The 23960-nt window shown below is 50.9% G+C and overlaps 2 protein-coding genes across 4 annotated transcripts; both read left to right on the top strand.

Moving 5' to 3' along the window:
* Nucleotides 1-701: 701 nt before the first annotated feature.
* C5AR1 (complement C5a receptor 1) lies at nt 702-6829 on the top strand. The gene is made up of 2 exons (XM_081117532.1): nt 702-775; nt 4483-6829. Exons 1-2 carry the CDS (start codon nt 773-775, stop codon nt 5536-5538), a joined length of 1059 nt encoding a protein of 352 aa, XP_080973658.1. The 5' UTR covers nt 702-772; the 3' UTR covers nt 5539-6829.
* A 6999-nt stretch (nt 6830-13828) lies between these two features.
* C5AR2 (complement C5a receptor 2) lies at nt 13829-22340 on the top strand. Of its 3 annotated transcripts, none has more exons than XM_081117533.1 (2): nt 13829-14281; nt 19006-22340. In XM_081117533.1, exon 2 carries the CDS (start codon nt 19021-19023, stop codon nt 20032-20034), a length of 1014 nt encoding a protein of 337 aa, XP_080973659.1. In that variant the 5' UTR covers nt 13829-14281; nt 19006-19020; the 3' UTR covers nt 20035-22340. The 3 variants fall into 3 exon arrangements, with proteins under 3 accessions (XP_080973659.1, XP_080973660.1, XP_080973661.1); XM_081117534.1 differs by lacking the exon at nt 13829-14281 and adding an exon at nt 16514-16643; XM_081117535.1 differs by lacking the exon at nt 13829-14281 and adding an exon at nt 16697-16861.
* Nucleotides 22341-23960: the final 1620 nt, after the last annotated feature.

Genomic DNA, 23960 nt, shown 5'->3' with positions numbered 1-23960 from the left:
GGAACAGACTCTGGAGCCTGCAGAGGGAGTGTGGTCCTGCTGACCGCTTGATTTGGGGCTGCTGTCTCCAGACTGTGAGTGGATACGTTTCTGTTATTTTAAGCCACTCTGTTCGTGGCAGTTTGTGCCAACAGCAACAGGACACTATTTTAGGTTCCTTCTTCAACCCAGGCTCCCGCACGTTTCCATGAGAACCCAGAATGAGGCTGGAAAGCATGGTTATGGTTTGGGGAGAGCGGTGCCAACTTCAAAGCCCCAGGGAGGAAGATCCAACGGTCCCCAAGCACTGGGCCACCTCCACACACCTGCTTTGCCTCTTTGGGCCTCCAAACAACCTGGTTGGAAGGCTGGGTCTTACCATTCCCACTTCCCAGGACCCCAGGGGAGTTGAAGCCAGTTGGACCCCTGAGTTTTTCTGTTCAGGGGCCTTAGAAGGAGAGAGAGAGATGGTCTCAAATGGGGAAACCAAGGCCCAGAGAGGGGCCAAACGTAGATTGGGGCAGGCATCTCTTTCACCTGGCTCCCTCCCTCCTGGGATGGGAGGGAACTTCCTCAGCATTCAGAGCCCTGACCTCCCTCCTCTGAGGCCCCTCGTGGCCCCACAGAAGGTGCCCCAGCCAGAGTGCCCAGTGTGCAGACCAATGAGGACCTTGGGGCACCAAGACTGGTCATTTCCTCCCTGGCTATCTGCACCCTCCCTTTGCGGGCTTTAAAAACCACAGCCCTCAGGCAGGAGGACCTCTGATCAGCGGAGAACTCCGGGGGACCAAAGATGGTGAGTTTAGGAGGGGGGTGGGGACCGGAACCTCTGCTCTCTCCCTTCTGGCGCCCCCCCCCCCAGCTCTCTCCTGTCTTCTATCTCCCCCCTTCGACCTCAGCTCTGACTCTCCCACTCCTGGGCTGGGATGAGATTAAGGAGTAAGATTGTCAAGGGCTTTTCAGAGAGCCACCTCGAGGCCACAGGGCTGGGACCCAAACATTCCCCAGGGTGGGAAATGACTTTCTTCCTCAAGTGGAAGATCCAGGAAAGGCCCCTGGGCAGCGGGAATGGCAGGGGCGAAGGTAGGGAGGCTGGGAAGAGCCAGTTTGGAAGAATTTGGTTAAGTGACTGATGTGGACATTCAGGTGTTCTGAATTGTAGAGACAGGGAAACTGAGGCAGGAGCCGAGATGGCCCTGTTGCTGAACTGAAGGGGGTAGTTCTGTGGGTTAGATGAGATAATACATGACAAGGGCTCAGAGCAGAGCCTGGTGATTACGAAGCCTATTCTCGTAGGTAGTCCCGAGTCTCCTCCTTCACCCAGGCCTCCAATCCATTCGTGTCCCTCACTGCCGCCACCCTGGTGCAGGCCACCACGTCCCTCACCTCGCTGGACAGTTCCAATCTCCTCTTCCCCCAGCTTCTGTTTTGGGGCCCTTTCTCCACACAATAGACAAGGGCTCTTAACAAGGGCTCTTAACCCTTAACAAGGGCTCTTAACAAGGGCCAATAAAAGTACCTTGCCCTTCTGGTCGCTGCGACCTAAATACTGTAATTAGCTAATGAATGAACTAGCCCCCGGAAGGGGCTCGGCACTTAGGATGCCCTAGTAGCCCCAGACCCGACCTGATCCATGCAGCAGCCACAAGCCCGTGGGCTTCTGAAATTTAATTAAAATGACAACATTACAAGTTCGGTGCTTCAGATACCTCAGCCCGCATTTCACACGCTCCACAGGGACATACCATCTTGGCCAGCGCCCGTCTAGAGCATTTCTACCTGCGCATTAAGCTCTATGGACGGTGCGGCCGTTTTATTTCTCCAGGGCCCGCGTGTCTGTGGAACACTCCAGGTTCCCACCCCCGGGGCCGCATTTCTTTCTCCCTCCTTGCAGACCGTAACCTCTTGCCAGGTATGTCAGGAAGCTGTCCCCCAGCCAGTTAATATTTGTGCGATGAAGAAATAGCCCTAGAATCTTTCGAAACACTGCAGCGCTGGCCTTGCGTAGATTCCCTTTGTGGCTCCTGCGTGGGGCCCACGCTCTGCAGCGGGCGGCGCGCCGTGCGGGCCACGGGCCAGAGCCGAGCCCCGTGGGGACAGGGGGCCGGTGGGCCCCGCCTTTCCTTGGCGGCTTGCAGGCTGGCCGCTGCTCTTGGCCTTCGCTCGCCCATGGTGACCTCGGAGCTCTTTCCCCACCAGGCCTCACTTCCCCACGCCTGCTGGGAGCCGCACAGCATCCCGCTGCGCTGCCCGGGTGGCCCGTCGCTGACCCGGCCGGTCCCCTGCTGCTGGACGCTTCGGTTGTGGCCGATCTCCAGCGCTGCTGCAAAGGCCAAACTTTGAGAGCCGTTTGCAAGGTCCCAGGTGGAAGGAGACGGCAGAGCGTTTGAATGGGCGTCTTTCCTCGGCATTGGGGGAGGAAAGAGCCCAGGGAGCTTTGTCAGCTGATGGGAGGAAGGATGAGGTGCGTGGGCCTGTGGCGAGGCTCCCTTTTCGGGGTCTGACTCATTCTGAAGCCAAGAACGGCAGATAGAACATTCCAGCAGCAGAAATGTTAGCCTTAGGGGGGAATGCAGAATATTTAACAACCTGCAGAGCCCCCCTCCCCCCACCCAAGCAGGGCCTGGGGCCTCCTGCTGTGCCTCCCTCCTTTCTCCCTCCCTCCCTCCCTCTAGCTTTTTCTTTGGCTGGAGGGTTTTAAAGCAAACCCAAGACATTCTATTTCACCTGCTATGTATCTCTATCCGAAATGACTTTCTCCCTCCTTTTAAAAAAATTTAAATTGATTTTTAGAGAGAGAGGGGAAGGGAGGGAGGGAGAGAGACAGACAGACAGACAGACAGACATCAGGTTGTTGCTCCCCACAAGAAGCAATGCATCATTGCTTGCTTCTTGTATGTGCCCTGACTGGGAATTGAACCCACAACCTTGGTGTCTCAGGACGATGCTCTCATCAACTGAGCTACCTGGCCAGGGCACATCCTGTCTTTATTTAAAACTTTTTCATCACGAATTTTAAAAAAAAAAAAAATAAATTTATTGGGGTCACATTGGTTAATAACCTCATGTGAAGTTCAGGGACACGACTTTATAACGTCACAGCTGCGTACTCCATTGTGTGCTCCCCACCAAAGTTTGGTCTCCCCGCCACCTTGTACTTGACCCCCTTCACCCTCTTTGTTCCCCACCACGGCCCTCCTTCCCCTCTGGTAACCACCATTCCGTTGCCTACAGCTATGGGTTTGGTTTTTGTTAGTTTTCTTTTACAGTCTCGTTTTTATATCTTTCTCAATTCCAGCTGACATTCAATATTATTTTATATTAGTTTCAGGTGTGCAGCATAGTGATCAGACATTTATATAATTTATGAAGTGATCGCCCCTGTTAAGTCTAGTCCCCACCTGGCACCGTGCACGGTTATCACAGTATTTTGGACTGTCCCCTGTGCTGTGCTGTTGCTTTGTTTTATGTCCCACACAGGAGTGAAATCATACAGTTCTTGTCCCTTTTCCATCTGACTTATTTCACTCAGCATGATACTCTCAAGATCTAAGCATGTCACAGCAAATGGCAATATATTTGCCTTTTTGATGACTGAGTAGTATTCCATCGTATAAGTACCACATCTTCTTTCTCTAGTCATCCTTTGAAAGACACTTGGGCTGTTTCCATGCCTTGGCTATTGTAAATGAACACAGGGGTACATACATCTTTGTGAATAAGGGTTTTTGATTCTTTAAAATATTGCATTCCCGTATTATTTGTCTCGATGACTCGATTTTTCCATGCCCTGTCTCTCCCCCTCCCTTAAACGTTGTGCCTGAGTTCATGGGGCCTTGACAAGCCACTGCCTTCTCTAGGGAGCCACTTCCAGACAGGACACAGAGCTGCCCCAGTGGGTGGAATACAGCAAAAGGGGGTGATGGCGGTGATGAGGGGTAACCCTAGCCGTATCACCTCAGTTTGTTGGTGATATTAAATTAAATACATCTAACAAGCAGCGCATCATGGGTGCTAAGCCATCAGAATGGACGGTGACCACAGGTCACAGCAAGCCTAGGCTTTAATCATCTGGTTGCTGAATTCTGTCCCATCGGCACGGAAGAATTTTCCATATTTTAATTAGTGGTACGACAGGCTGGTCAGTGGTGCTCAGTGGTTGAGCGTGGACCCATGAACCAAGAGGTCACCAGTTCGATTCCCAGTCAGGGCACACGCCCGTGTTTCTGGCTCGATCCCCAGTAGGGGGCGTGCAGGAGGCAGCCGATCGATGTTTCTCATCTATGTTTCTATCTTTCTCTCTCTCTCTCTCTCAAAAGAAAAGTCACTAAAAAGTGGTATGGCACCCCTGCTAACTCTCAGCCTCCAGCAGTCCCCCCATTTCCTGGGAGAAGCGTGAGGTTCAGAGAAGCGGGGTGACGGGCTCAAAGCCATGTGGCTCTGATGGCCCCCCGGTACCTGCCTGCAGACTCAACTTCTCCCTGCCTCTCTGATTCCACCCAGGACTCCGTGGAGAACAGCACTTTTGACTACGATTATTACTCCTCCTACACCTGGGACCCCAGTAGGTCCGTGGATAACTCTTCCTACACCCCCAAGCTGGACGGTCTGCACGTGCTCACCCTGCTGGTCTGCGGGCTTGTCTTCCTGGTGGGAGTGCCCGGCAACATCCTGGTGGTCTGGGTGACCGGCTCCGAGGTCAGACGAACCATCAATGCCATCTGGTTTCTCAACCTGGCAGTGGCGGACCTCCTCTCCTGCCTGGGCCTGCCCATCTTGTTTGTGACCATTCTCCAGCACAACCACTGGTATTTTGGGAACGCGGCCTGCCGCGTCTTCCCCTCCCTCATCCTGCTCAACATGTACGCCAGCATCTTGCTGCTGGCCTTCATCAGCGCCGACCGCTTCCTGCTGGTGTTTCACCCCGTCTGGTGCCAGAACTACAGGGGCGCCCTCCTGGCCTGGGTGGCCTGCGTGGTGGCCTGGACCTTGGCCCTGCTGCTGACCGTCCCCTCGTTCCTGTTCCGGAAGGTGAGCACGCAGTACTTTCCCACCAAGACCGAGTGCGGCGTCAACTACGGTAGCAACAATTTACAGAAGGAGAAGGTGGTGGCCTCCCTGCGGCTGTTCCTGGGCTTCCTGTGCCCGCTGGTGACGCTGGCCATCTGCTACAGCTTCCTGCTGATCCGGGCGTGGAGCCGCAGTGCCACGCGCTCCCTCAAGACGCTCAAGGTGGTGGTGGCGGTGGTGACCAGCTTCTTCATCTTCTGGCTGCCCTACCAGGTGTCGGGGATGCTGCTGGCCTTTTTCCACAAGGACCAGAGCATCTTCAAAACCGCGTCCCGCTTCGACGCGCTGTGCGTGGCCATCGCCTACATCAACAGCTGCATCAACCCCATCATCTACGTGGCGGCCGCGCAGGGCTTCCACTCACGCTTCCTCCGGGCCCTGCCCGCCCGGCTGCGGAACGTGCTCACGGAGGAGTCCACGGGCAGGGACTCCAAGTCCATCACGCTCTCCACGGCCGACACCCCGGCCCAGAAGAGCCAGGCGGTGTAGGGGCGCCTGCCCGCCGCTCTGCCCGCTCCGGCCTGTTCCCTGCTGCTCGTCTGAACTCAGCCCGGGCGAGCCGATGCTCCTTTCGTCAACCCCCCCCATCCTCCCCCCCTTCCAAGGCCAACAAACACCTCCTCTGGGGCCGCACAACCTTTCTGCCATCCAAGGACTTTGAAAACAAGCAGGCGCCAATATAGCAGGAAAATCCCCCCCACCCCCCCGACAGCAACGGGTTGGCACGGGCAGGCCCGGCGCAAGGAAGGTACAGTAAAGCCCTGGCCGGTGGCTCAGCTGGTTGGAGCGTTTGTCCCCTGCACCAAGAGGTGGCGGGTTCAATTCCTGGTCAGGGCACATGCCCAGGTTATGGGTTCGATCCCAGGTCTGGGCTGGTGTTTCTTGCTCACTTCGATGTTTCTCTCTCTTCCTTCCTCTCTACGGAATCAATTAAAAAACTATATTTATTTTAAAAAAGAAAGGAAAGAAAATACAGTAAAGACATAGAATACAGAGGCATGGAAATATTCCAACCCTTCAAAATGGTTATTTATTTTATGAGGAGTGGGAAAAAAATGTAACTGGAATCTGTAAAGTTATTCTTGTTTAGGACAAAAAAAAAAAAACATACATGGACCTACTAAGTTTCTGTAAGTGAATTGGTTTCAAGAAAAACAAGAAGTTAAAATGTTGCTTAAATGGGTTTTTAAAAAAGTTCTAAGTGAAAAGATGGTATGTGGTTATGCAGAGAAAGCGCGAGGAAGGCGAGTGGAAGGCTCAGGGGGCCTGCAGGCGAGGGGGGGTCACAGCGGAACTTGTCCTCTTGTTTTGTAAGTGACTGTTGCCGTCATCGTAGACTCCCGAGCAGTTGTACGTAGTAAGACAGAAGGGTCTTGTGTCCCTTGACCTACTTCGCTGGGTACAAACGCTTTGCAAAATGACCTTGCGAAATCACAGCCAAGATGTTGACACTGATACGGTCCAGGTAGAGGGCACTTTCGTCACCAGGACCCTTCGAGGCCCCATTTCTGGACACTCCCACTTCCTTCCACCCTCCTCAGCCTGGTCCCAAACCCCTGGCAACCACCAATCCGCCTCCGCCTCCAGCTCCACAGTTCTGCCCTTTCAGGGCCGGGCGGGGCGCAGCGGCTGAGCGGCGACCTGGGATCCAGGAGATCCGGGTTCGATTCCCGGTCGGGGCACAGGCCCGGGTTGTGGGCTCAATCCATGACTCTCATCATTGATGTTTCTCTCTCTCTCTCTCTCCCTCTCCTTTCCTCTCTCTGAAATCAATAAAGATATATTTAAAAAAAAAAAAAAAAGTGTGTTATGTCAATGGGTCATACAGTATGTAACCTTTGGACCGTAAAAGCTGGGATGCATCACCTGAGTGATAAGAATAAAATAAATATTGACTTGCTGTTACGTATAATTGACTTTAAACTATTCCTGCTCAGTGGTGTGTGTGCGTGTGTGTTGGCTGGAAATGTTGTACAGGCCAGCACTGGTCAACAGAAATACGTACGATGTGAGCCACGTAGGTGGTTTTAAATTTTCTAGTAGCCACATTAAAAAATTAAAAAGATACAGATGAAATAATAGTAATATACTTAACACTGTAATATAATTATATGTTATAGTAACAATGACAAATGTTATATTAATTGTATTATATGACTATTATATAGTATATGATTAATATTAAGTGAACAGAAATATATCACATAATTATACTTATTAAACATTGAATATATCAATTAAATTATTAATTTAATTAAATATATTTATAATTATATAATGTAAAATATATATGATATAGAAAACATATAACATTAATACTATATTCATAGATAGGGTGTCCCCAAAAATGTATACACCCTTTAACAGCTGATAGCTCAGTTTTCAAAATGAAATGTATTTTAATGAACACTGCCTTTATAATTATTCAAAGTGTGTATACATTTTGGGGGGACACCCTATATATAATGTATGTGTATTAATATAGTAGAGTAATATTAATGCTATTAATATGATATATTTATATTATATTGCTATATATAATAATATTTAATACATAAAGCAATAATAATATAGTCAATAATATATTTTGCTTAACTCAATATATCCAAAATATTTTTATTTCAACATGTGATGAGTGTGAAAAATTACTAACGAGATCTTTTACTTTCTTTTTGTATCAAGTCTTCAAAATCCTGTGCGTGTGCATGCTACACACAGCAGATCTCAGTTCTTACTGGCCTGTCTCGCGCGCTCAGGACCCTCAGGGCCGGTGGCCACTGGTTGGCCAGGGTGACGCGCCCGGGAGCGCGCGGAATCAGGGGAAGCCTTCGCCCCGAGGCACCGGCTGGGGACCTTGCCGATCCCTTAGCCGTGTCCGCCTTAGGTGCGACCTTTATGTGAAGGTGCTGTCGGGGCACCGGGACCAGGGCTCCGCTGGGCTCCCGGAGGCCGGCGTGGTTTCTGACAGTAAGTGCTGGTTGCCGAGGGAAGACCTGAGCCCAGCTCCCCGGGCGGGGCCCCCTGGGCACCCCAGGAAGATCCTGGGTGTCCCTTCTGCCTCGCCGGCCTGCCCTCCGCCCAGGCTGGCCCCAGGCCTGGCTAGTTCTCTGTCTGTCTGTCTGTCTGTCTGGCTGGCTGGCTGGCTCTCTGCGCGGCCCCTCCCTGCTTCCTCTGCAGCGTCTCCCTCTGCCCTTACACGTCAGCTTCTGGAGCTGGCCCTCGACATGCAGCCCATGTGCCATTTCACTGAGACCGCCACAGCTCTCTTCAGGGCGTGGCCTCCCCACCCATTCGCCTCGCCCAAACCCACCTGGCGTCCTCCCCAAAGCCTCCCCTCCCCTTGCATTCCCGCCTAGACGCCACCCTCTTCCCACCCCACGCCCTGTCTGGTCCAGGGTCTCCATCTTCTCCCACTTGAGCCCCTGCCTCTCCTCCTGCCTGGTCTTCCAGCTGCCGGGACTGTGTATAAAAGGCCAGCCCTGTCTCTATTCTACCTTCCTTCAGGGGACAGCCTCCTCCAGGAAGTCCTCCCTGACTTCTTCCTCTGCCTCCCCACCCTCATGCCCATCTCTGTTCCTGGCCATCCTCTACGTTTCCCCGTTTGGGCAATGAAATCTTTCGGGAACGAGATGCTATCCCAAGAGCTGGGCCCTACAACAGCCTTCTAGAAACACTTGGAGGCCAGTGACTGGGACTTGGGTGGCTTCTCTTCGGTCCCTGCCTGGTGCTAACCAGCGCTACCCAGGAGGGAAGTGGACTGAAGGGCCAGAAAATTACCAAATTTGGGGTTAGGAATCTGCTGGTTCAGCAATGGGAAGAGGAAGTGGTGGGGAAGGGAAGCGGATGACGTGTTTGACTGAATCAGCTGTATCCTCTCACTCGCCAAGTCCCCTGCCACCCACCCACTTGTCCCAAGGCCTGGGAAGGGCCTTCTCTCCTGCATCTGTGCCACGCGACCTTCTGACCCTTTTAGGGACTACATCTAGAGCCACCAGGAGGGTGTCACTCCAGATTAGCGCCATCTGATAGGAATGTAATGAGGGCCACACACACAAGTTCACATTTTCCAGCTGCCAGGCAAGAGACAAGCGAAGAGAAACAGAAAAAACGAAGTAAAATTAATTTGGGTGATATATTTTGTTGACTCATACGTCAAGCCCTAGCCAGTTTGGCTCAGTGGTTAGAGCATTGGCCCTTGACTGATGGGTCCCGGGTTCGATTCCGGCCATGGGCATGTGCCTCGGCTGCAGGCTAAATCCCTGGCCCCGGTCGGGGTGCGTGAGGAAGGCAACCAGTCGATGTGTCTCTCTCACATCCATGTTTCTCTCTCCCTCTCTCTCCCTTCCACTCTCTCTGAAAAGCAATGGAAAAATATCCTCGTGTGAGGATTAATATATATATAAAATATTATCATTTTAATATGGGATCAATCTAAAATAACTTCATGAGAGATGTCACATTCTTTTGTTTGTTTTTTGTACCAAGTCTTGGAAATCTGCTGTGTACTTTACATTCACAGCAGCCCTCGCTGAGATCTGCCACATTGCGAATGCTCAGTAGCCTCATGTGGCCCGTGGCCACCATACCGGACAACTCAGAGCTAGAATTCCTAAACTAATGTTTAGGGCATCTACAAAATTCTGACATCGAACCACTGGAGCCCTACACATCTCACACCCTGAGGTTCTGGGGGTACATTCTAGAATCTTGTGATTCGAATAGCCTATGACTAACATTGTAGGATCCCTTGGGTCAAATAATCTATAATTCCGACGTTCTGAGAGTCTGTGATTCCGACACTCTAGCCTTCAGGGACAGAGTCTTTGACCTAGATCAGGGGTCAGCAAATCCAGCCTGTGAGCCAACTCCGGCCCACTGCTTCTTTTTGTAAATAAAGTTTTCTTTACAAAATAAATAGACTGCCCATTCAGTCTATGGCTGCTTTATTCTACCAGGAAGATTGAATAGTTGTGACCCAGCCATGAGTGGCCTCCTGACCAGCAAAAAACTAAAATATTTACTCTGTTCCTTTACGGAAAAAGTTTACTGACCCCGGATGTGGATAGTAAAAGATTCTAAAATGGGTAGTGGTTTTACAGATGTTTACTTAATTGTTGTACTTTATAACTTACACATACATTCCATACATTCCTTTCCATGCATCAAACATTGCATAATAATATATATTGTCCACAGGAGACTGATTTCCCCATCTTAGCTACTCATCCTTTCAGGCTTCTAGAATTCCACTAAATTGCCTAACTTCATCCTATTTTGGTGAGGGGGTATAAAGCTTCATTTATTTATTACTTTAAAAATTGTAAAATAGCCCTGGTTGGGTGGCTTAGTTGGTTGAAGAATCGTCCTTTACGCCAAAAGTGTGCAGGTTCGATTCCCGGTCAGGGCACATGCCTAGGTTTCCAGTTCAATCCCAGGTTGGGGTGTTTATGGGGGGCAACGGTCAATATTTCTCTCTCACATCAATGTTTCTCTCTCTGCTCCCCTTCCTCTCTCTCTAAAGCAATAAAAACATATCCTTGGGAGAGAATTTAAAAAGTAAAAATAAAAAACTAAAATGTGCATAACATAAAACTCACCATTAGTGGCATTGAGTACATTCACAATGTTGTGCAACTGTCACCGAGATCTAGTTCCGGAACATATTCGTCACCCCCAAAGCCACCCCCCCCCATACCTATCAAGCAGTCACTCCCTGGCAACCATCAATCTGTTTTCTGTTGCTAATTTGCTGTTGGAATTCAACCTGTTTGACTGACAGACATATCGATTTCATATGGGCCAATTTAATAACTTCCTGGGCTGTTCTCATTTTAAGTGTCTCCCTGTCTTGATGTGTAGAGACCCTGCCCTCGGCCCACAGCATCCCCCAGGCCCTAGGTAAGGCCCAGCTTCAGGGATCCCAGGATCTGAGAAACTGATGCCCTGAGACTTAATGGCGAGGGGTTTATTAAGATCAAGTGATCCGAGAAACTTACCAGATCAAACAAAATCTGAGCTGATGAAGTCCCCACAATCCTCACCCTCAGTTTCTTTCATCCTAATCTAGTCTGACCAGAGAGGGTTCCCACGGAGGTGGCCTTCCCGACTGTGGTGGGAGGGGGCAGAGGGAATGTTTGCCTTCACGGGGGGGTCTGGGGCCAGGTTCAGCCAAGACAGGGTCCCCCGAGAGAGGCCTGGAGACGCCCCAGCTCACGTGCCAACTTCCAGACTCTTGTATCAGAAACAACTTCCTCTAACAACAGGATCTTGTTCTCTAAACAACCACAAAGGAAATGTATAAACAGATACCATCAACAGCTGTGGGTGGAAAAGGGGCCACATACTCAACCTGACAAGCTCAGGGGAGGCCGGCGAGGAGGTCTTACAAACTCAGAGACCTAAGGAAATCACACAGGTGGTCTGAACATAAACATTCCCAACCAAATGTGCGTCACGGCGGGTAGTCACATCCTGGGCCCATAGAGTTCTTGACAAAGATTAGGTCTTTACCTTAAGTGAGCCTGTCTATTGTCTTTTTGCATCTAAGATAAGATACCTTTGATATATCAGAGTGATCTCCTTTTCCAGGCCTCTCAGGGCGCCCCCACCCACCGTGGCCGAGACCACAGAGCCCTCATTAACTTGTTTCCTGAAAACATCTCCCTGCGCTGCAGCTGTTGATTATGAGCCACCTTGGACCCACCGATGTGAAAGAAGTGTGTGTCTCTCCGGTTTCCTTTCTGTCCAATCCCAGAGATTTCTCCTTGGCTTTCTCCCACCTACTTAATCTACCCCCCATGGATTTCATGAAACCCTTCTTATGTCTCCTTCTTTGACTATAATGTATAAAATAGGCTGCAAAGCTGCCACTCTCCAGAGCATTTTCTCAATCCTTTGAGATTTTGCTTCCAGGCCACTGTCATCAGTTTGGTTCAAATAAACTCATACAAATTCCCTACAGGTTTGGATGCTTCTTACATTGACACACCACACAGGGAGAGACACGCAAACACCAAAAAATTGCTGAACAGCCCTGGCCTGGTGGCTCAGTTGGTTGGAGAATCATCCTTGCACCAAAAGGCTGCAGGTTTGATTCCTGGTCAGGGCACATGCCTAGGTTGCCGGTTCAATGCCCTGTCCAGGCCCATATGGGAGGCAACCAGTCAATGTTTTTCTCTCTCTCCCCCTTCCTCTCTCTCTAAAATTTAAAAAAAATTGCTGAACAAACAGTTCCAAAGTTGGAGGGAGAGCCTCTTCTTGCTAAGCCTAATTCTTAAAATTTTAAGAATTTATATTATGTTCTTTTTGTTGTTGTTAATTTAACAAATATGTACGTGGTATATTCTGTGAACCAGGCACCATTGTGTGTTTAAATCTCTTTACCCATTTCATGCTCGGAGCAAAACATCCAGTTCACAGGTGAGGAAGTTGAGACTCAGGGGGCTGAAACCCCCAAAGTCATCCCCGGTGGACCTGGAATGAGAATCTTGTCGTTCTGGCTCTCGAGCCCATGTTCTCAGCCTGAGAACCACTACGGTCAACATCTTCCCATTCTGAAGTTGGAAAACTGAGGCCCACAGAGGAGATAGTGTCACCCGGCAGGAACTGGCCTGGAGCGAGTCTGCCTCAGGCCGGCCTGTAGTGTGTGGGTTCTCCCCTTCACGCAGGAAAGATTTCACAGCATGCGTCCAGGTGATTCTGAGAGCACGTTTATTAAAGTTGGGGACAGTGAAACAAGCAAGGGCTTAGGACAGAAGCAGCAACAGGAAAGAGCCCAGGCGGGGTGCTTGGACTCCCTAGAAGCATAGGAAAGAAGGGCCCCAAGGCAGCGCCGCCCTGGCTCACTGGGAAGTAAAAGTCACAGTGACAGAAATGAGCCAAGGCCGGGCTGCTGTCAGCTCCCTGGGAGCTCAGAGAAAAAGGGGGCCTTGGAGACAGGATGGGGGGGCGTAAGCCCGGGCGAGCCGCAGAGGCCCACTGCTCCCTTGGCTGCAAGTCTAGTGGTGTCCCTTAGGGTTCAGGAGGAAGTAAAAGTTCATGCCCGAGAGGGGACAGGGGTGTGCTCTAGAGCCAGCCAGCGCCGGTACCTTTTGTCCCCAGGGTTTTATCTCCCTTCCGCAGGCCAGAATCTTAGGGGCTGGGTTTTGGCAGAATAGCCATCAGCTTTCCGCATGTGTTTTTAATATGCTGATGCGTCAAAATGAGGCTATAGTGGAGTCTGGGATTATTCTCTGGTTCGCTTTACTGTTTTCGTTTTATCTTGGGTCTGTCTGGCTCTGATGGGGTTTTTGTTATTTGTTCCCCTGACTTCATCTGTCCTTGGGTTTGGCCGGCACAAATGGCATTAATTGGGTCTGTGTTCTTCCCCACCGAGTCGATTTACGCTATATATTCTCTGGTTAGGGGGGAGAGAGATAAACAGTTTGCTCTCCAGTGTCCTTGGCTCGGGAAGATAAGGTCTTGCAATTCACTAGCTGGCTCTAAGTTGTTCAAATTGCTTGGCCTTGTTTAATGATCTTGTCTCAGTTTCCCCGTTCCACTCGCCAGGAATTTTCCTAGCTTCTTACTATCCTGCTTCGATAGGACTTGTTTGTGTTCTGTCTGCCTCTGAGGCCTCAGGCTCTGTGGTCACTGGCCTTGGTCTTTTTGTGGACGACGTGACCCTGAGCTGTCTCCCTCAGAACATGAGAGGCAGGAGAAATATTTATCTGTCCTCAGGGCTCTGCAGACGGCAGACTGGAAGGGCGAGGCACAGACTTGGAGGCTGGGAGGGGGTGGCAGGCAGTGGGTGCTTGGAGACGAAGACCTCAGAGGGCCCTGTGCGGACAGCCAAGACCCCCAGGCCTCATAGGTCAAACCACATGCAAGTCTGGCTTCCAGGAAGCTGGTGACACTGAGACTGGGCTTGGGGACCACGGAGCCCTCTCTGACCTCATCTGTTGCCCAGTAATTTTGGGATGTGTGAGTCATGGGACAAATACAGGACAAACACACCTCGGGAGTAGGAAAAGGCCACTCCTGCTTTTCCCGGTTGTGAAGATTTGCTGGGGCCCGTGAGGTGGCAGTGCCCAGCGGTGTCCCCTAGGAGTCCTGGCAAACTGACGAACCTCCAGGAATCCACCAGGTGCCAGACGTTCCCGAGAGACCCCAGACCTCCGGGGTCCCGGCTGTGGGCCCAGGTCGTGCTCCGAGGCGGCATTTGGCTAAATCGGGGGCCCTCTTGCAGGAGACGGTAAGGATGGAGGGAGGGAGGGAGGGAGGAAGGGAGGGAGGGAAGGAGGGAGGGAGGAAGGGGGCGAGTTTCACAATCTTGGCCCTTGAGACTCATTTTTTTCAGAGTCTGGGCATCAGGACTCGAGTTTGAGGAGTGGAATCCTAATCACTGTCATGTGGAAACCAGATTAGAACCCAGACTCCAAAGAATCTGAATATATCACCCCCCTCAGGTGTCCAGGAAACCCTCTGGGCACCTTCTGGGCAACCCACCAGCTGGTCACACGGCCCAGGAACAAGCGCTTGGGCTCAGCGAGTCCACTTCTTAGGGAAGGTCCTTCGATTTCCTTTCCTGTGTGACATTCACACCGACAGGCGCGCCCCGGGCCGGGCAGTAAATTCTCCTGTGTCCGGCTCTCTCTTCTCCACGCGAAACCCATCCACGTTCATTCTCGAGGTCCTAGAATATTCCACTGCGCGAGCCGCCCGTGGGATGTGTACTCTCCTGTGGGTGGCTGTTTGGCTGCTGTCCCGCCCCGGGCTGCTGTGGGCATCCCAGTGTCTCTTGGCCTCGTACGTTCAGCTTTGGTAGGTTGGGCCCACGGTTTCCCAGAGCAGCAGTTCCAGCCAGACTGGCTGATAGACAACACAAGCGTGGTCCCTTAGCTTCTCCGTGCCTCAGTTTCCCTCTTTATTTTTTTTATTAGCCAAATATTAACTAAGCACCCGCTGTGTGCCCGATGCCATTCTAGATGCCGGACGCAGCAGGGAAGAGCTGACACTCCAGAAAATGGGCATCGTAATAACAACTTAGTTCATGGGGTTACTCCTGGAACGTAATAGGTGGCTGGTAAATGTCATCTATTATTTGAATTATTATAAAATAATAATCGTGGTAATGATGGGGTTTTGTTTGTTTTTTAAAGAAAGAGTGTTTTTAAAAACATATTTTTATTGATTTTAGAGAGAGAGGAAAGGAGAGGGAGAGAGGAACATCAGTGTGAGAGAGAAACCTCGATGGGCTGCCTCCTGCACGCCCCCTGCTGAGGGTCGAGCCGGAAACCTGGGCCTGTGCCCTGACCGGGAACGGAACCAGTGCATGGGGTGACACTCAACCACTGAGCCACACTGGCCAGGGCGGTAATTATGTTTTATATGTAGATATAAACATGCAAATAGAATTTGTTGTATAAAATAATAATGCTATTCATGAATTATCATTAAATGCCCTTTAGTCCGAGGCTGGTTAACAGGCATGAGATGCGCAGACAGCGGACTGATTTAGAAGCTGCTGTGAAGATAGGAGGCGATGTGTGCGCAGATAGGGAAACTGGCCAAAAATGGGTGAAGTGGACAAGATTAAGTGAGGACACAGTGGGTGTCGAATGTTCCCATTTCTGTTTAATTTATTAAAAGGGGAATAACATACACAGACTGACTGAATTGCTTACACTCAGAGGATTTCCTGGGTTTTAATCAGTAAGAGCTGGGAAGGGTGGAGGCACCTTAGGGTGGGGAGAGAGGGTGCACCTAGATAGCAGAAAGCGGTGACAGCCACTGACATGTGTCTAAGTCTCACTGTGGACCAGGTGCTGCACTCAGTTCTTCACTCCTATTAACTTGGTGAATTCTCACAACACCCTCTAATGTAGGTATATTATTATTCCCATTTTATAGACGAGGCAAGTGAGGCACAGACAGGTTAAGTTGCTCAAGGCTACGCAGCTGGTGAGAGTTTGAGTTTTTATTTTATTTTTTTAGATATTCACCTAAGGATATGTTTTTAGTGATTTTTAGAGAGAGAGAAGGGGAGGGAGAGAGAGAGAGAGAGAAGCATCAATGTGAGAGAGAAGCATTGATCGGTTACCTCCTGTATGCATCCTGGTGGGGGATTGAACCCAAAACCTAGGTATGTGCCCTGACACAGGAATCAAACCCGTGACCTTTTGGTGCACAGGACAACACTCCAACCGAGCCACCCAGCCGGCGCTCCAAGGGTTTGAGTTTTTAAAGCCCGCCCATGTTTGCTCTAGTGATGAAAATAATATGAAAACAGAGTGCCAAGTTTCACACACACACACACACACACACACACACACACACACACACACGCACACACGCACACGGAGTGGCTTGGCCTCTCTGCAGCTACTTTGCTTCCACTTGACTGTAGGCCGGGTGGAGCGCCAGAGGGGAGCGCCCCAACTTCCCCTCTGCCCTTCCTGTTGTGTCAGCCCAGCTGGAGCCCGCAGGGCAGTGCTGGCCAGGCCTGGAGGCGGCCCAGAGCCTGGGGACAGGCGCTCTGACAGGTCTACCAGCCCTCGCTCTGTTTCACGTGCTTTACACACATTAACTCCTCGAGGCCTCCCCAAACCGGTGAGGTAGGTTCCCTGGGGTGACTCCCACTTCTCAGGCAAACTGAAACCGAGTCCCAGAGCCTGGGTCTGCTTGGCGCCGCGGGCTGTACGGCCTTCTCGCTCTCCCGAATTTTTGGATGATAATATTTTTGGATGATAATATTCTAGGGCCCGGAGTACCGGAGTGGGGCTAACACAGTTCAAAACTCAGTTCTGTTATTTGCTTAGCTGAGCGATCTTAGGTAAGTTACTTAACTTCTCTATGCCTCAGTTTCCTCATCTTCGGAGTGAGTATAACAATGGTATTAAAGTCAGAGGGTTGTTCTAAGGATTAAACAGTATGATATTTAACGGTGCTTGGAACAATACCCAGCACATAACACAAGGTGTTCAGTAGACGATGACTTCTAATAATAATATTAATAATTATACCAACAAAGATAGTTATTATTGCTACGAAAGATCATGTCACTTCACTGCTCAGTACCCTCCCCTACCTCCCATCTCGCAAAGTCCTAAATGCCCCCTGTGGCCCCTGATAGCTCTCTGTTCTTCCCTCCCCCAACCCCCTCATTTACTCCACTTTGGCCAAACTGCTGTTCTCGATGTTCCTTGAATGTTGCCATCACATTTCTACCTTAGGGCCTTTGCACTGGCTGTTCCCTCTGCCTGGAACCTTTCCCCGAAACCCCCATACAGCTCCCTCCCTCACCTCCTTTATGGCTTTGCTCAAACATCACCTTCTCAGAGAAGCCCTCCCTGGCCACTCATTTAAAATTCCAACACGGGGAATTAAAAATTCCAATTGTGATTTTTTTTTCTTTTGCCATAGCCTTTATCACCTTCGGAAATACTGAGTATTTTGCTTATTTATTCTTTCACTGTCTGACTACTTCCACTAGAGTGGCAGCTCCAAGGGCAAAGGGGTTTCTGTCACCTTGTCGCCTGCTGTGCATCCAGGGACTGCACTGGAGAAGGGACACAGGAGTTGTGTTGAATGAGTGAATGAAGAGAATTCAACATTTTATTTTTCCTGTCTACCTAATACTATTATTACTTTTAAAAATTCCATTTCTCGACCTGGTTGCCAGTTACCCAGTTGTTGTGTTCAGCTTGTGAAACCCAGACAGTGCGCTTTGCAGTCTGCATGTTTTACTATGATCCCATTTACATAAGAAAGGGATGAGTCCTGGCTGGGGTGCTCAGTGGGTTGGAGTGCCGTCCTGTACGCCGACAGGTTGTGGTTCCATCCCAGTTGGGGCACTTGCAGCAGGCAACCGATCGATGTTTCTCCCTCTCTCCCCCTTCCCCCCTAAACTCAATGGAAATATCCTTGGGCGAGGATTTAAAAAAAAAGATGAGAAAATTGCCCCAGAGGTACATTTCCATTGCACCAAGATTCGAAAATATAGATAAGGGGAACTAGGTCAAAGACTTTTGCTGTGACTAGTTATTAACCCTTCCCTCTGCTGGATATTTGGATTCCAGTATTTTCAGTTCTAGAATTCCATGCTGCTAAGAGGCGAGTGTTCCAACATATCAATGCTCTAGAACGTCATTGTCCAATAAGGTAACCACTAGCCACATGTGGCTATTTAAATGAATTAAAATTAAGTAAAATTGAAAATTTAGTTTCTCAGTCGCCATGGCCCCATTTCTTTAAAAAAAAAAAAGTTCTTATTGATTTTAGAGCGAGAGGAAGGAAGAGGGAGAGAGAGAGAAACATTGATCAGCTGCCTCCTGCACACCCCCTACTGGGGATCGAGCCCCAAACCCAGGCATGTGCCCTGACCAGGAATCGAACTGGCAACCTTTTGGTGCATGGATCGATGCTCCAACCAACTGAGCCACACCGGCCAGGGCCCTAAGGTCCCATTTCAAATACTCAGTAGCCACCTGTGGCTGGCAGCTACCACAGTGGGCAGCCCATCATCATTGAGAGTTGCATAGGGCAGCGCTGCTCCAGAATTCCAAGTAACAGTTGGCTTGGGTTCTAATAGTTTAATATTTCAAAATCTCAAGATTTTTGACCATGATCGTGTTCTAATGCAATATTCTGGAATTCCAAGATACTCATAAGCTGGGTTCTAATACTGTCATGTTTTAGAATTCCGGAATGTTCACCAGCCAGTGCTCCGACACTCGCATTCCAGAATCCCAATATTCTAATAGGCTGGGGTTCTAGGCTGGAACGCTCTAGAATTCCAAGGTGTCAACAAGCTAGTTCCAACGGTATTGCTAGAATTCCAGCATTCGGACCCACCGTGGTTCTAATGTCATGTCTTAGCTCCTAAGACCCTGACGGGCTGGGGTCCCCCCACCCGAGGACCCCAAGGGCCTGAGAGTTTTTGTTACCGAGGTCTCATGACTTTTGTCTCCTGCCCAGGCGCCTGGGGCCTGGATGGAGAACACCTCCGCCACCCACGACTATGGGCACTATGAGGAGATTCCCGACTTCCCCGTGGACTGCGCCGACGGCACCTGTGCCGCCATCGGGCCCCTCCGTGCGGCGCCCCTCCTGCTGTACGCTGCGGTCTTCCTGGTGGGCGTGCCGGGCAACGCCATGGTGGCCTGGGCGAGCAGCAGAGAGGCCCGCCGCAGGGCGGGTGCCACCTGGTTCCTCCACCTGGCCGTGGCCGACCTGCTCTGCTGCCTGTCCCTCCCGGTCCTGTCGGTGCCCCTGGCCCGCGGGGGCGAGTGGCCATACGGGGCAGTGGGCTGCCGGGCCCTGCCGTCGGCCATCCTGCTGTCCATGTACGCGGGCGTCCTGCTCCTGGCTGCTCTCAGCGCCGACCTCTGCCTGCTGGCCCTCGGGCCCGCCTGCTGGGCTGTGGACCGGAGGGCCCGCCGGGTGCGGGTGGCCTGCGGGGCGGCCTGGACCTTGGCCTTGCTGCTGACTGTGCCCTCGGCCTTCTACCACCGCCTGCACCAGGAGCACTACCCCCATCGGCTGGAGTGCGTGGTGGACTACGGCGGCTCGGCCGTGGCCGAGAACACGGTGACCGCCACTCGGTTTATTTTTGGCTTCCTGGGGCCGCTGGCGGTCGTGGCCACCTGCCACGGTGCCCTCCTGTGCCTTGCGACCCGACGCCGCTGGCCCCTGGGCACAGCGGTTGTGGTGGGCTTTTTTGTCTGCTGGGCCCCCTACCACATCCTGGGGCTGGTGCTCACAGTGGCCGCCCCACACTCCAAGCTCCTGGCCCGGGCCCTGAAGGCTGAGCCCCTGATTGTGGGCCTTGCCCTTGCTCACAGCTGCCTCAATCCTGTGCTCTTTCTGTATTTCGGACGGGCTCGGCTTTGCCAGTCACTGCCAGCCACATGTCGCTGGGCCCTGCAGGAGTCACAGAGCAAGGATGTAAGCATGGTCAGCAAGAAATCCACCAGTCACGACCTGGTCTCGGAGATGGAGGTGTAGGCTAGATGGAAACCGGTTTATATTTTCCTATCCCATTTCACAAATCTGGCTTCAGGCATAGGTAGATCCAGGGGCTCAATGCTATTGCCACTTATTCCTTTATTCACTCAACAAACATTTATCATGCACCTGCTAGGTTGCAAGGCCCTATTGTAGGCACTGGGATGTAGTAGTGACCAAAACATGCTGAGATCAGATGCTGCTTGTTTGAGAGATTTTAGGAAAGTCTGAAGCATGAGACAAGACAGGCCATTCCTACAGAAAAGCCACTGGAAACAGCTTGGCAGGGCCCATGGGTTGGGTGGGGCAGGGTCTCAGGAAATCACTAGGGCAGGGCAAACAGCATTAGCCAGGCTGGTGGAGACTCAGATATGGTGCCTGCCTGCCAGCTTTGCGGAGAAAGGGCTCAGCAAAGGAACAGTAGCCTCTGCCAGCACTTCTGTCTGGAGAAAGCTACTCCTCCAACCCTTGCCCTGATGCCTTCCCATGTGTCCCTGGTGCCCTTTGAGCTGCTGCTCCAGTGTTGGCACTCAGAGGGAGTGAGTCCAAGTAAGTCCAAATGTGCGCATTTTAAGAGGAACTGCCCAGGACTCTGGCAGCCCTGTCTCATTCAGGTTTTTACAGCCAGAAATTATGGGACTTTTCTTCCTGGCACTGGAACCCTGGCCTGGGGGGCCTGCTGTGGGGCCAGGATCCCTCGCTCCTCAGGGGGAACCTCATAGCCAGATATACCTCCTGCTTTTTATCCGACACACGTGGGTGTGGGACCAGCCCCTTCTGCAACCCTGTCCCTCCTACCAGTCTTGACGTGGCTTCTCCTCTGTATCCTTAGTTGTAGGACTTCCATTCAGCTAGATTTCAGGTGATTCTGAATGATGATTGTTCCGTAGCTTAGTTGTAATTTAGAAAGTTACAGAGGAGGTAGAAGGAGGCTGTGTAGGCTCAGGAAACAAGTTACAGAAGCAAAAGAAGGGCCCTTGGAGCTCAGGAGAGGGAAAGAGAAATGTAACGCAGCTGAGGGGAGGAAAAAGCACGGACATGCTCCCATGCTCCGAGAGGGAGCGAGCCAAAAAAATCTTTTTCTTTTTTTGTAACTTCCCCTTTTTTGTTCTTAAGTTTGCTTGTTCTCTTGTTTATGTTTTTGTTTACCATGAATATATGACTTCCTTAAGTTTCTGAAGAACTAGGTCTTGAAGGTTTTTCCAAGAATTAGTTTCAAGTTTGCTACTCAATTATATTCTTGGTCATTTGTGACTTTTTTCTTGATTTCATGTTTGTTCTTTACTTCCTCCAAAAACATTTGTAGTTCTCTTTTGCAGATTTTAGAGTGTTTAGTCAATTAGTCAATTCCTTCCTTCCTTCCTTCCTTTTTTGTGTGTGTAAGAGAACATCTATTTGATTTGGTAAAGCCCAGAGGTAGAAAAAGTAGTTCCTAGAAGAACAGGGCTTAGGAAACAAGATATGGAGGTAAAGGAATTTCTTTTCCTTCTTTGGATAATAATGTGTGAATTGACCTATCTGTATTCAAATTATTTCCCAAAAGTTTAGACAATTCAGTCTTTGATAGTTTGATAATTACATCTGTCCAGAGTTCAGAAAAAAAACAGAAGTGAAACCAATGAACCACTGAAGTAGTAATTAATAAAAGCTTATTGTACACACATCAAAAGACAGCGTGCAAGGGAGCACACACACCAACACATGGAATGAGGCTCAGGTGAATATTGTTATAAAGCAGCCTACACAGTGAAAACAGTGACTTTACTTTTCACAGTGATTGGTTATAGTATTAAAATTTTCTTAAATAATAGGGAATTGGTCAGTGGTTACCTCACAGTTCAAATTTTGGGAAATAGTTCAAATTTTGCACACGATTTCCGGATGCATAACAAGAAATGATTCAGGTCAGGCTAGTCTTGCAAAAGAAGCTCAATTCATCTTTGTTTGCTTGACTAAACTATTTCTGTTCAGGGAATTTTCAAGCTTGGTCTCTGTTTTGATAGTCACCAGAGGATATGTATGTGTTTTTAAATTGATTTTTAGAGAGACGAAGGGAGAGAGAGAGACATCGATGTGAGAGGGAAACATCCACCAGTTGCCTCCTGCATGAGCCCTGACCAATCAAGGATCGAACCCACAACCTAGGTATGTGCCGGGACTGGGAATCGAACCTGAGACCTTTTGGTGTCCAGAACGACGCTCCAACCAACTAAACCACCCACCCATGGCTGTTTGTGTTTTATTTGAACATATCCAGCCTCTCACTTGAAATCTCAAATCGATGTCCAATATATAACTTGAACTTAATATGATAAAAATGGAGTTCTATATTTTTCTTTCTCAGACCCCCCGCCCGCACCTTCCCGGTCTCTTTCCCGGCAACTCCACATTTCCAGGTGCTCAGGCCAAGACCTTTGGGGTCATCCTCGATGCCTCTCTTTTCTTTCCCGTTGCATGGCCAACCTGTCAGCCAATCCCTCCGGCCTCTACCTTAAAATGCCTCCAGAATCCGCCCGCGTCTCACCATCTCCTCTGCCGTCGGCCTTGTCCAGCCGCCACAATCTCTCACCTAGTGCAGAGCCGCCTCCCTGGGCCCCTTTCTGCACCTCGATTCCCTATAGTCTGCTCCCAGGACCCAGAGGATTCTGATAAAACCTCAGTCAGATCGCGTCTCATGTTGCTCCTCTGCTCGAATTCCTCCCGGAGCTTTCACCTGGCCATGGGTATGGTCTAGCCCCCCCCCCCCCGGCCCCCTCTCCCCCCCCGCGGCCGCACAAGCCTGCTCGCTGGCCCTCGGACCCGGGGCCTGCTGCCGCTGCGGGTGCTGACTGTCATTCCCTCACCCAGAACGCGCTCCCGCGGGCCCGGGGCCCCGCCACACCCTCCCAGCTCTGCCCCGAGGCTGCCGTCCAGATCTCCCTGGCCACGACCTGGCGGCAGCCCGGCGCCTCCCCTGGCTGCTTTGTTTTGCTCCGTAGAGCGGTTCGAGCTGAGCGACAGTCTGTTTTCTTTGATCCCCGCGTCTGTCTCCCCCCCTGCAGGGAGCAAGGGGGCTCCAGGGAGCCAGGGCTTCTGTCCCCTTCACTGGGGCAGCCGCAGCGCAGACCTGACTCCAGAACCCAAGGCGGTACCTTCCCAACGGCAACATTAACCTGCAGCAAAAATCGAACCCCGCCCCGCCGGGCGTGGCTCAGGGGTTGAGCATCGACCCAGGATCCAGGCGATCGGGGTTCGATTCCCGGTCAGGGCACATGCCCGGGTTGTGGGCTCGGTCAATGGCTCTCTCATCATTGATGTTTCTCTCTCTCCCTCTCCTTTCCTCTGCCCGAAATCAATAAAGATATATTAAAAAAAAAAAAAAAATCTAACCTCTATGGAGCGCCTGTATGTGCGGTAGTGAAAAAGCAGCTCCTGTACCTCGTGGTTACTTTTCCATCTATTTTCCTCAACAATCTATTATGCTCGTGTTATACGTAGGGAAACGGAGGCTCAGTCTGGCACGTGTAGGATGAAAGGGGACTCGCTTTTCTCATTCATTTAGTTATTCATTCAACAAACACCAACTGTCGACCCCCCGTGGAGGACGCCGGAGAACATTGGAGCGCCAAGGCAGACAGGGCCCCTGCCTTCAGGGAGCTGGGGAGTTGAGCTGGGTTCTTAGTGAACTGATAGGGTGGATTATACATAATAGGATTATGCATTAATAATTATTGATTATAATAAGTAAACCTCGGGGTGTTTTACTAGTGACTGGGCTCCGGCCACCTCCCTCATTGGGTTGAAACCCCAGCGTCCGGGTGATCCCAGCGGGCGGGTCTCAGAGCGAGTCTCCACTGCAGCGCTTCCACTGGTCTCTAGAGGGCGCCGCGCCGCCCGAGGCTCCGCCCGAAGCGAAGCGAGGCAGGAGCGTGCGCAGGCGCAGGCGC

Source organism: Miniopterus schreibersii (assembly GCF_964146895.1).
Source record: "Miniopterus schreibersii genome assembly, chromosome: 18".
In the NCBI taxonomy this organism is placed as follows: domain Eukaryota; kingdom Metazoa; phylum Chordata; class Mammalia; order Chiroptera; family Miniopteridae; genus Miniopterus; species Miniopterus schreibersii.
Note: the sequence above shows the minus strand (reverse complement) of the source record. Positions and strands in the feature narration are given on the sequence as shown.

Coding starts and splice junctions, on each gene's coding strand:
- C5AR2 (XM_081117533.1), top strand. CDS start 19,021: ATGGAGAACACCTCCGCCACCCACGACTATGGGCACTATGAGGAGATT.